Source organism: Mchenga conophoros, linkage group LG12, assembly GCF_057382185.1.
Source record: "Mchenga conophoros isolate Kocher_MC1m ecotype Shallow Benthic linkage group LG12, M_conophoros_male_GT1.1, whole genome shotgun sequence".
NCBI lineage: Eukaryota > Metazoa > Chordata > Actinopteri > Cichliformes > Cichlidae > Mchenga > Mchenga conophoros.
Genome location: NC_140537.1, coordinates 32,954,781 through 32,968,288, shown reverse-complemented (window position 1 = coordinate 32,968,288; position 13,508 = coordinate 32,954,781). Strand labels below are relative to the sequence as shown.

Here is a 13,508-nt window from a genome sequence, read left to right as displayed (position 1 = left end):
GTTTTTCTGACTAGAAATGGGCCTTTGGGAGTGAAAGGGTGGGGGTTGGAGCGCCTTACTTAACAGAAATCAGTGCATTTTATATTAGGTGGAGGGCCAAAAAGGCCTTTTTTTTTCTTTTCTCTGTGGAATAAAAATTCTTGGTGTTTTAAATGAGTGCCGTTATGCTCACGTCCTGCTCCGTGTTTTTATTCTGACTCTACTGGAGTAGCTATGCACAACTCAGATTTCACAGTAATCTTCATTTATCTTATAATTGGTTGTTTCTTTATCTGAAACGAGTTGTCTCAAATCTTTCGTCCGTTCCTTTTGGTTAACTTTCTTTGAAAACTCGCCACATGTATTTACATCACCAACAGCCTAAAGCCTGTTAATAAAAGGCAGCATTGTTCTGTTCTTTTATCTTATTTATGCCAGATTATGATCCTATTATCTAAATGACAGAGCAGGACTAGTCTGAAGGCCAGGCAATGTTTTTCCAATATTTTATTGTTTAGTTTTGGCCATCCAATCGAACTGTAGCATCAGTGTCCTATTCTTAGCAGACAGGAGTGGTGTCTAATGTGGATTTCTGCTGCTGTAGGCTTTATGCTTCTGTTATAACTTGTTGTGCATTCAGAGAAACCCTACAGGTGGTATTGCGGGAAAAATCCCAGAAGATCATCAGATTCTGAAATGAGACCAGTCTGTCTGGCACCATTTGAACAATGACATGTTCAAAGTCACTTAAATCACCTTTCTTACTCATTTTAATGCTCGGTTTGGTCTTCTTCACCAAGCTTGTCTGAGTGCGCTGAGTTTCGGCCATGTGATTGGCTCATTTGCATTAATGAGCAGTTGAGCAAAAGATGAAATTAAGAGTGAGAATATATTAAAATTGTAACTAGATAACAAAAATGCACATGATAATCTTCTTATATGATCTGCCACTACATCAGCTGTCCCTACTTAGAATAGTTTCTACCTAGCTAAATACGTAAACACAATTATGAAAACAAATGGAGCTCTCGGCCTTACAGTAAATCTATTTAAGTAAATGTTTAGTGTTGCAGTAGCTCTGGCAAATCTCCCACCATTTATACATGAGAGAAGGTACCTTTTTATAAACCGGGTTTTTAACTGTCAGTTACATATCAGTTTTATTCTGATACACTACATGCAATACGTAAATAAAATTACATTAATCTCCATAGTTCTTGTTAAACTACGCTGACCCCTCATATGCAGTACTAAAAATACTGTCGTACAGTTGAACCTGATAGCTGACTTCTTCTTTGGTACACATACACACACACACCACAAGGTTATCACACACACTGCAGACTGTATAGACAGTTATCAGTTGTGTCCTCTTTTATGCAGGGCAGTTAAGAAGAGCATCTGTTATGAGTGTTCTGCCATGGGAAGGTCATCTGTCATACACAATTTTTTGCTGTAGTGTTATCTGCCGGTCTGATAAAGCTCTGATAAAAGACCTGATAAAAGACCATGTTCATTTCAGGGGAGGTCGTGTATCTCATCCTCAGTTATCCTCCATCTGTAAATTATATGATGAGTTTTTTTTTTTAATTACCTCACCTCACAATGCCAAATGAGTTTTAAGCAGAAACAAGGCAAGAAAAAAAGCCCAGTAATGACATATGTGTTATATTTCAATAGATCTTTCAATACTTGATATCACAATATTAATAATAAAACTGTCCCACGTAGATGATGGATTGATAACAAAGGCACAGATGGTAGACGATAGATGATGCACCACAGCAGCTACTGTGAGCCAATTCTGTACTTGCAGAGTAATATTAGCAGATGCCACTGATAGAATGAAATGCGATGCGAGTGCCCATGACAAGTTTTCCAACACTTGACATTAGTATGACAGATAACATCTGGGAGTGCTAAACACAAGCTGAGAGTTGGTAGTTTTTAAGAGTCAGTCAGATACAGTTCAACTGCAGTGAAAGCTTGCACGATCGCGCAGGAATGATAGCCTTATTTAAAGTGCTAATTTGCAATAGGTCTCTCCCAGTAAATCACAAACATTGTAATCGGTGTGTTTCTGAGTAGGTCAGATGTGAATCCATGTTTTGAAAAGATGAAATTCAGTCCCATTAAAATGCAGTTTGTTACACATGGACAAACAAATAAATGGGAAAAAAATATTCAGTGAGTTCATAGCCTCAAACAAAAACCAAATGTGAAGAATAAATGACTAGAGTTAAAAAGAAAAAAAAAGTAGCAGGCAGTGATTAGCGGTGTCTTATTGTTTCAACAGAAAGACAGCAACCAGGCTTTGTGCATATTAAACGTCCTTGTATTTTTTCTCTCCTTCCTTTTTCCTCCTCCTCTCCTGTCCCCCTTCAACACTCCTCCACTCCTTTCTCCGCCTCACTCCTCTCATCTTCTGAGACTATAATCACCACGCTTACACTTCACTGTCACTCCACAGTGCCAGTGTGAATGTGTGCACTTGAGTTTTGCCAGTCTGTGTTCTCTTAAACTCGTACAGATTGTACGCGTGTGGGTGCAACCTATGCATATGTACGTTTGTGCTGACAGTCACGCTTTGTGGATCCGGTGATCCACCCCCTGTGTGTACGTGTGTCTGTATGTGTGTGTGCTTTATATGCCTGCTGTGACTTGCACGATAACCCTGTAATGCATGTTGGTTAGCATCAGTAATCTGTTATGTAAAGGGACATGCTGATGTAAATATTTTAGCTGCATACATACATAGTGTGTCTTGAAGTATATATGCTCATATATTTGTACTTCCACTCACAGTAAATTACACCCACCGATCACTTCGTTAGTTGCACCTTGCTATGATCCTCTTTTCTCTTCAGAACTGGCTTAGAGTCAGAGATTTTGGTCTGTGTTGACATGTCAGCATCACACATTTCCAGCAGATATTTTCATCTAAGCATCCACGATTGAACTCTGCTGTTCCACCCATCGACGTAACTTTGTACTGAACATAGGAGGGGTCAAGATCTCTGTCTAAATAAATAAATACATCTGGATAAAGATGATTAAACATGCAACTATTTTGCTGGTAATACCTGAAAAGAGTAAAGAAAATCAAGAGCCTATATATGCAAGATCATTCACAATTTTATTGGGGGGGTTATATTGGTTGGGTCTGATTATTGGGGGGTCATAACCCTCTAACCCCCCTGGAAATTACGCCCCTGGTTCCACCACAACCCAAAGATGCACTATTGGATTGATTCAGTTCAGGTGAAGGAAACCACCAGACATGATTTCAGCTTTGTGACACTGTATTTTATCCTTAAAGTAGCCATCAGAAGATGTGTAGATAGCGGTCATAAAAGAATAAACATGGTCAGCAGCAGTAGTTGGTATGCTCTGGTGTCAAAATGCTGCTCAGCCAGTACTGAAGCTCAGAAAATATCCCTATAAAATAATTCCCACATCATTTCTTTATTGATATAACACATCCACTGTGGAACCACTGTTTCATGTTGTTTGCACCAAATGTTGCACAGACACACCAGGCAACCAATTTTAGTCTCAAAGTAGTTTTCTTTGCAAACAGGAACGGCAGGCAGTGTGGTCTTCTGCTCCTTCCTGCATTCAGAGATGCTCTTCTGCATATCTTGGTTGTAATAAGTGGTTATTTGAATTACTATTCTCTTCCTTCTGGGTGGAAGAATTATGGCTATGCTCCTTTAAAGTCTGGGAGTAACAGGGTATCTTCTCCTAGTGAACCGCTGCTCATTTTCTCTTTACGGGACCAGTCTTTGTAAACCCCAGAGTTGGTTGTGTGGGAAAATCCCAGTAGATCACGAGTTTCTGAAATATTCAAAGTTCAAAGCCACTTAAACATAATATATTAAATTTATGTTGCATTATGGAGAAAAATGTAACACACACACAAAAATTCAGCAACATTATTTAAATTCAGTTTGGTGTTTTATAATTTGAACAACTTGTATTTTTGCTAAATATTCATGCTCAGTTTTTACATAGACTCTTGAATTCATGGACACGAAAAATGCTTTGTATGGATGGATATTTATTTGATCTTTTTGACCTTTTTTTTTCATTTTTCATTCATTCATTTTTATTTATTTATTTATTTTTTGTGCAGTTTTATGTTTAAGGAAATATTGTTTTTCTTGTGCTCTAAATGACCAGAAAACAGTTATGTTGTCAGTCACCAATACAGAAACTTGCTGAATCTTGTGGGCCTTAGTGAAGATCACCCATTAAACTATGGAGTAAAACAAGAATGTGTTTGTTTGTTTTTTTTAAATTATAGTATGTAGCACTGGAATCCACCTTGAGCCTTCTTAGTTTAAAACTTGGAAGAACAACACGCCTTATTATGTTTCACTTTTTCCATATTTTACACCCACTGGGTTCCTTTGCGTTCTCTTCGTCCTTTGTGACATGAAACCATTTTCTAAACTGTTTTTGACACATTTGACTTTATCGTCCTAAAAAGCCTTCTACAATATAGATATAACATATTTATAACCCAAGTTTAACAATAACTCTGACATACCTCTCTCTCTTTTGTTGCGCCTCAGATCACCAGAAGCTGGAGCGAGAGGCTCGTATTTGTCGTCTGTTGAAACACCCCAACATCGGTGAGGACACGCTTTTCTTATTTTCAACCCACTGAAAATAATTTGAAAATAATTTAAATGAGTTTGAATCCATTTAAAAGTAAAGACCAGTTTAGATTTGATTAACAGTCTTTTATTCCTGATACAGAACAATTTCTTTTTTTTGCCAAAACACACACTTAACATTTTTTATTAAAAGATCCAATAGAAGTATATAGTTTTATTCATTTGTTGTTTAAACCGAGCCCTGTATTGCCAGAAGCTCCTACCCTATTGTAAACACATATGACGTAAGACTCAATTATTTCGACTCCCTGTGGTTTCTACCCCACGCGCACTCTCACTATCTCTTTATCTCACCTTTTTTCTTTTTTAAAAAAAAAACAACCAAAAACTTAAAATGCAGCAGTCATCCCCAGTGTTTTTCAGAAACTCTTTGAATAACCATCATAGCTTGAATGCTCCAGCTACACAGAGCCCAGGTATCACTTTATCTCTCTCAATCTCTCTTTTTTTCTCTCGCAGTTCGTCTTCATGACAGTATATCAGAGGAGGGCTTCCACTACCTCCTGTTTGACTTGTAAGTCATCGTCATCGTCGTCATCCTCTCCTCTCTGCTCCTCCTCATCCCTTTTCATCTTCTGCCCCCCTTTTCTTTTAGCTGCTGCCTCTCAGTTTTCCCAGCTCTTCCATATACATATACAATTGCATAACTCTCTCTTATATTTGCCCCACCACCACCACCACTGCCACTATCACCACCCACGCTATCCACATCTATCTCTCAGCAATTCCCTCTAGTTTCCATGGTAACGGTGTGGGAAGGGGGGATGAAGTGTAGGAGGATTGGGGGGGAAGGGGGGAGCTGTAGAAAATAAGAACTGAAGTAGGAATCCTTGATTTGAAGCATTTATAACCACACACCACCATCACTACCTTCTCCTTCCACTCCAACCATTCCAGCTTTCCTAAATAAATGTGTGTGTGTCTGTGTGTGTGTGTGTGTGTGTTGTCTGCTTTTACAGGGTGACCGGAGGTGAACTATTTGAGGACATCGTAGCCAGAGAGTATTACAGTGAGGCCGATGCCAGGTAGGAGCGCTGCCTTCACTCCTGTATGTGGGGCTTCTCTTTGCCCTTAAATGGTCTTTGTCCTCTGTTGTCTTCTTGTCTGTTTTTTTTTTTCTTTGATTGTACATGTTCTTCCTCTTCTTTTGTGACTCTGCTCTACTCTTCCTTCCCCTCTTGGTCTCACTGTCCTCTCCTCTTACTACTTGCTCTGTGTTGTCTTATCTTGTCCCCTGTTTTCTGCCCCTTACACTGCATGTGTTGCTGTTCACTTCTGTTCTTTCTCTGTATTTTACTGTCTTCTTTTGTATCTTCTTGCCTTTTCTATTCTGTTAGTGGTCTTCCTTCCACTTCCTGTTTTCATTGCTATACTACTACCACCGCCACTTTCTTTGTTCTTTTCATCTTTATCCCCCCTTTGTTTGTTATATTTCTCCTCTGTCCTTTGCCTCTTCCTTTACATCAGAGTACTTCACCTCTCACACTGACACAGGACTACCTTTAAGACCAGACTGAGGTTTGACCACTATAGGTTTTCAGTACCAAATCACACACAGTAAATTGTGGTGACTAAGATACTTGTATTTTTGTCACCTATGGTTAGGGTCGAAGTTGCAAACACATGCATAACGCAAGATATGTGTTAAGATGTTTATATAACTACAAAATATCTGAGCAATAACAATAACTGTTGTTGCATTGATATAACATCCTTAAAAACACAGTTTACCAAGTTTTTGGATGAAAAAGCAAAACATTCTTTTGTTTTCTTTTGCTTCTTTCTTCTGTGAACTTGTTATTATGGAGCTGATTTTTCTGCTAAGTGGCTTAAAGTCGGACCCAGACGTGCTCAGCAAAATCCTAAATCAGTACTAAAGCATACAGAGAGCAGGTGGACACAAACCAGCTATGGGTTTAGACACTTGCCACAGGACGGAGTTCTGTCTCTGTTTAGTTACAGCTGTTTGTTACAGCCATACATTAAACTCCAGCTGACAACACAGCCATCAAACATGACATGATGCATGTTTGACATCAAAGTTTAGAAAAACATTTCATTTGCCTTTTAAAGGTGATCAGTCGGCACAGAATAGAGAAGTGGCTTAATTTGGGACTCACTCGAAGTCATCTTTAACCTATTCAGGTCTATACAAACAAAATCTAGGCAGTTTTTTTTTTATTGCATTTCATATTATTTTAACATAAATGTATAAATCTTAATGTCTTGCACCATCGAGTCTTATAAGGAAAACAGGGGAAAAAAATGAAGCCAGAAAAAAGTGGTGTTTGTTGTAAACCTACAAATGGGCTGCAAAGCGTAAAACGTGTCACAGCAAGAAGCTCTCGGCACAAGTGTTTTGATGAATACGTCGTTCGATTTTTTGTTCTCAAAAAGAAAATAAATAATTTCACTTGAAGTGCAGCGTGTGGTGCTAAAATAGCCTCAAAAGCAGTAATTATTTTCTGGCACAGGAAAATCGAAACCCCAAGATAATGACAGCCTTTGCTACAAAGAACATAAAACTGCATTGTATCTCTCACATAATAGGTTGCTGGTGTTTGTAACTATGTGTAGAACTCTAATTGGTCAAACCTCAGGTATGCTTCTTTCAATGATTCAAATAGCTTAGCTGGTGTGGATCTTCAGGGTACACCTTTACACTCTTATGTTGCTCATTCATGTTCCTCACATGCTTTTCCTTTATACACTGAGAAATATGAAAACAAGAATATAAGCATGGCCCTGTCCACCTCGTGCGTGTGCGCGTCCTACCTACTTTCTTGCTTTTCTCTTTCTTTCTCTTTTGCTTCCGTCCCCCACTTTACTTTCTTTTTCACCCCCCCTCCCCCTTCCCCCACAGCCACCCATGCCGTTTTATATCTCACACCCACCACTCATGCTGACTCATCGACACACATACACACAGTTTGCTTTTTAACCAATGGCGGAAGAGGAAATGGAGTGGGGGGGTGGACAGACAATAGGCTGAGAGAAGAGTGAGAGAGATGCTTGAAACTGACAGTTGTGATGTGGGTGTTAGTCCATTCAGCAACATTAAAAGCAGAACTGAATAGTCTGCTGTTGTAGAAAATCACACCAGTTTGGCACAGTAAATGGCCAATTTCAGCCCAAGTCTCCACTCAGAGTTTGACTTAGTTTGTTTAAAGTGCTTTTACTCTTTAGCATCGACTGTGTAACTGATGGAAAAGGCTAACTTTTATTTTCTGAGGTTTCTTCGAGTTAACGAGGATGGTGAGGGTTCAGGTAATCATGAAACTTTGTTTCTTTGATATCCTTGGGTAAAACATCCCCGACCAGTGAGCTGTTTACACACTTTACTGTCATTGTTTGATTTGTAAGTCAGGAATCATCATCATCAAGTTCAGTAACTCTTGTTAATATTTTCCATTAAAGTAAGCTGCACTGTTCTTCCCTGACACCATATATCTCAATCTATATGTCAGTTAAACCACAGTAATCGTGTTATTTTTAATCACGCTATGCTCCATCAACAGGTAAATCAACCCTGATATGGCCTGGTCCTTACGGTCATTAATTTTAGCACTGGGTCCAAGATTAGCTCATAAGATGGACTGGATATGCATTGTCGTCTTTGTGGGTGAATTGTTTTGTTTTTCAGGAAAACATTCATATAGATGTCAGCTGCTAATGTCAGCAGTTACAACAGGTGGCTAAGAGGCACTTATATCACTCACAGCAGAAAGGTCATAACCCACAGTGCTCTGTAATTTGTTCACTTTAATGCAAATGTACCCACTCACAAGTCTAAAATATAAGAGATTTTTTTAAAATCTTTATCTCAAGAAACGATTTATGCTTCCAAAAAACGTAAATGTGGTTTCGCTGTTTCAAATGCATCTAAGATTCTCTGCTTTTCAGAAACTTACAGTACGATAGAAATTGTATGAAAAGGCAAACACCTTACTTACTGTCATTACGATGGTCATATATATAAAGCAATACAGATATCCTATAAATATCCATGCAGGCACTTCCTGACTTTTTTGTTGGTGCTTATCAAATAAAATTGATAAAGGGGATGGAAACAGTATTTGCAGTGAAATAGAACGAACACACAAGACGGCAAATCCAAGAACTAACTTGTTAAGATGGCATATTGAATTATTATCAGATAATAACGATAACATACATACTCATGCGGATTACAAGTGAATTAAAAGTATACATAATTACTGCCTTCTGCCTTTTTAGTGGTTTTCTTTACTCAGTTACACAGAATTTGTGATGAATATCTTGTCTCATCACAGAATCATTTTATATCGCGATACCACTCAAACCGTAATAGTATCATCTTGTGAGATTTTCTGATTCTCACGCATACTATAATTTATGTACTGAGGGTGATAGCATATCCGAGACATACAGAGAGAGATCTGCTATATATAAATCTGACTTTCATTCACTAAATTACCATTTTGATGGTGTCAGAGAAAAGAATGATGAAATACTAGATGTAGCTCTGTCGTGATGGTGCTTCTAAATTCAACAGGGGTGATTTTTCTTTTTTTCATTCTGGATTAAATGTTGTCTTTCTACTGGGCATTTTCCATCAGAGGCTACTGTCTCATTTATTGCATACTGGCATCTCACTGCGTGTGTGATGCTTTTAAACTAATAAAACAAAATGCACTTTATTTATTTTAGTGGCCAAGTAAAGGCAGCTGAACTATACTTCCATAACAGGATATAAAGAAATGTTCTTGTATATGTTTTGGAATTTGTAATCTGTTTTGACAGCAGCGATGCAGTGGTTTACTCTTTATGTGTAGGCCGCCAGGCACCTGCTTTATCCTACAGTACACATAAACCCTACAGCATTTGCCACCCACCTTGCAACCCTTGAAATGTTCATTCCTTGCTCATGCACACATACACACACGGACTCACTTTCCTTTCCCCTCCTTTCTGAATGTCACTCATTCAGGCCAGTACCCCCCCTCCCCACCTCCCCCCTCCACCTACCACCCCCACCCCAGTCCTCCCCCCTCGCTCCCTTGGAGACCAGCAAGAAGTGGGACTTTAATTAGCTACGATAATTAGTCTCACAGACCCCAAACTGTGCAGCATAACACCTTGTCGCCCCCCGTCAGAATCGAGCTTCTCTTAAGCAGCGTTTGATTGGATCGAGGCCATCGTGCTTTATTTGATTACAAATAAAGCTGCATTCAGGAATATTTAGGGAGCAGGAGCTGTGGCACACAAACATTGTTGATTTATTAAGTTGTTTTACGGTTAAGGTTAGCAAACCATTTTCCCCACACACTTTCTGAAACATCTTAAAAGTAAAAAATATATAAGGTGTGGGTCATGGATTAATATATTTCCAGATGACAATGCCAGGATTCTTTGGTCTTAGGTTGTGAGAGTGGTTTACAGAGCATGAGGCATCATTTTTATACATGGATTGGCCACCAAAGAGCCCAGACCTTAACTTCTATTGAGAATCTTCTGGATGTGCTGAAGTAGATTTTAGGGGCTTAGTAAAAAAAATAACACAACTCTGCATGGAAATCAATATTAAAAAAGCTTAAAAGTAGTGCAGTGAAATGTTGTTTTTTCTTTTCTTTTGACCAGGCAGATTATGTGAGCTTTTTATACCAGCCAGCAGTTTAGTGAAACTCTCTGTGGAGTGAAATCTGATGCACATGCTCAGACTGTGCAGCCTGAGATTAAGAGATTCAGTTTAGTGTTTAATCTAGATTTGTTCCTGTCATAAGAAGGTAAGTTTAGTCCTGATTTGTAGATCAGCGTTGGACTACGCATCCTCACACCACCCCACAGCATTAGACATTAAATATATTGTGAACTTTGATTCTGTCTTGTCTTTAATATGCAAAACATTGCTCTGAGAATTTACTTTCTGCTTGGCTACAGTGATGCACTGCCACGAATGGTTTGCGCTTTAGTTTCCATGGTGAAGTATTTTGAAAGGTTGTTTTGTTTGTTCTTACTTGTTTTTTTTTTTTCATCCTCATCTTTATGTAGCACAAAAAACATGGCAGCCAATCTATTTTTTCTATGATCCTCTTTTAAAAAAAACATTTTAACCATGCTCACAAGAGAAAGCACGGTGTAGTTTGAAAGCATCTCAGGCATATGAGAGGTACAGAAGGTGCCCCACGCTTGACACATTCACTGATGCTGTATTTGATTTTCCTCCGAGTGTCACTTCAGCTTCCTGCAGAGAACAGTGGGACGTTATAGCTGAAAGTGCTGAGCAAGTCACATTTTTTTTTAGCCAGTAAGATGAGCGTTGCACTCCCCCCCCCCCCTCTTTGCCCCGCCAGGAGTCCATAAACAATCACTCGGAATGACAAAATGGTTTTGGACAGTGAGATATTAGAGGCATGCACAAATGGATAAACAAAGGAGCAGCATGGAGACGCTCCCCTATTTCTAAATGCCATACTCAGTGGGTTTCTGTCAGGCCAAACACTGTGTCCACGCAGGCATGCAGTAAACTTTCAAATCACTGTCACTTTATATTAACTGACAGTCCAAACAGCAGCATCAGGAAGTGTGAAAAAGCAAATATAGAGCAGGTTATATTGAAGAGAAGAAGCCAGACGGTGTGGTGTTCTGTGCAGGTCTTCACCTCTTATCTGAGTAAGTCACAGGCATGTCCTTCCTGAAACAGTCAAACACAAATAGTTATCATAACCACTTAATGATAACTGTTAACTTTGTGACTCATAAAACATCTTTATCTGTGCTGTACACCCACCTATGCTTTTCTGCGGTGCTGCTGTTAAGTCCTTACTCTAGGGTGGATTTACTACATGTAGCGCCCTTTCTTGTTTCGTCAACCATTCAACTATCATGTATAGAATCTGGAAAACCTTTTAAAACATTTTTTTTAACATTACATGGAAAACCAATACATGCTTTTAATAGATTATAATTATAAAAATATAATATTTTAATTTTTTTTAAATTCCCTTTGTCATTAAAATTACACTAACTGCTACTGCAAAGTAACTTTCCTTGATTGTTATGAATAAATATTATATGTTTACTTTGTTTACTTTTACTATCTGACTCTTTGTCAGATGGATTGTTCACAAGTTAAAGTACACTAACAAAAATATAACCGATTATTATTCAACAGACTCTGGCTGCATTATGCTCACTATATTATATATTTTCAGCTGTATATATCTGATTATCCCTCCAAACAAGACCAAAAACCACCTATTAGTGACGTGTCAACATCTTTTTGTCTTATCTAATTGGAGATTAAGTATCAGAATTTCAGGAGTGGGACCACACCTCCAAACACGCACCTTCTGGTTCTTATCTATATAGGTTCCCCCAGTTCTAAAAGCTGTTCATTCTCGTGTATGTGCCCCACCCTCCCTGACCTTTTCAATTCTTTAACTTCTTCACTTCTATTTAGTACATGGGGACCGGCCAGGCCTGGGAGCTGCTGCCACTCCCCTTCGAGGCCTTCCCCAAACTGCGGCTCAATTAATGTCCAAACCATTCACCTTTTACCTACTAAAATGCTGTCAAACCTAAAATGAGGACGTGGACCCAGCTAGTGAAATGCCTACAAAATGTTTTTATTTTACTGATTTTATTTTTAAGGAAAATACATTTTAAGTAAATATTAATGTGTAAATCTGCAGGGTGCCATCTAGTTTTTCTGTATTTAATATATCATAACATCTAACTCTTGATGTTGGGTGGCTCCAGGTGCCACACGAATGGAGTTTGGAAACCACTGACCTCCCGTTTAGTATGCTGCGGGTTAGAAATCATTTAACACAAGAGCTCAGGTCAGGAACTTGTGACTAGGGTTAAATTTTAAACAGTGCTGCGCCGATCTTTGATGCTGATGATGGTCAGTTGGTTCATTTTGAAGTTCACTGCAGCAACGGTGCAATGCTGAGCCTGCAGCTTTTTTTTTTTTAAGTTACTCTTTAAGATTAGAAAAAAGCATTATATTACATCTTCTAAATGCCTTTACTTTACATACTCAGGTTTCTTTTTTGAAACGCATTAAATGTAATGGTAGGATTACCATGTGGCTGCAGATTGCTTCCAGGATCAGGAAATTAGTGCAGTCAGTAGGATTTACTATAACAGAAATATGCCTTTTGGTGTTGACGAGTATCAAATCATAAGCTGTGTGTGTGTGTGAGCGGGCATGCACATACGTACTGTATATCTCTGATTCTCTCTCTCTCAGGCCTCCCACTCATTAGACACTGTGTGGGTGTGGATCCTGCAGGCTGCCTGTCTCCTTGCGCCTGCTATTAGTCACATATTCTGCACATTAAACTCTCTCATTGCACTAAGCCTACATGCACACACATTAAAATACAAACGCACACACATTATAGCGAGTTAGTTTCATGTGTCTCTCTGCAGTGCACACGCATGGTGATGTGTTTTCCTTTTAGTGATGGAAAAATAGCCTGACAACAGCCCACCAGTCTTCTATGATTCAGTTTCATCCTATACATAAGTGTTCCATTTCTCTTATGTATTATTATCATTTTCTTTCTCCTCTGCAGAACATTTTTATCTTCACTTTCAAAACCTGTCATCTTTTTTCGTTTCCTCCTCTCCTCTCCTTTCCTCTCCTCTGTCAGTGTTTGATGTGTTTTTTGTCTGCCAGGTTGTTCTGCTGTGGCTGCCCCTGTCTCTCATCATGTTTAAAGAAGCAAAACGAAACGTTTTTGTCTCCTCCACCTGCATTCACTCACCCATCCCTCTCCTTCCACCTCTGTCTGCATCAATCTCTCTTGCCTTCTCCTTTCTCCCTCCCACCTGTTACATGACCTCTCTTCCTCCTCC

General features: G+C 38.9%; 1 protein-coding gene across 21 annotated transcripts in view; it reads left to right on the top strand.

The window, feature by feature from the left end:
- The window catches only part of LOC146563019 (calcium/calmodulin-dependent protein kinase type II subunit beta-like), a 78,062-nt gene that overhangs the window by 11,485 nt on the left and 53,069 nt on the right, over positions 1-13,508 (top strand). For all 21 annotated transcript variants that reach the window (XM_085295360.1, XM_085295357.1, XM_085295356.1 and 18 more), the window contains exons 3-5: positions 4,557-4,616; positions 5,121-5,175; positions 5,621-5,686. In XM_085295360.1, coding sequence (XP_085151486.1) covers positions 4,557-4,616; positions 5,121-5,175; positions 5,621-5,686 — 181 coding nt within the window. The remainder of the gene's footprint in view (positions 1-4,556; positions 4,617-5,120; positions 5,176-5,620; positions 5,687-13,508) is intronic.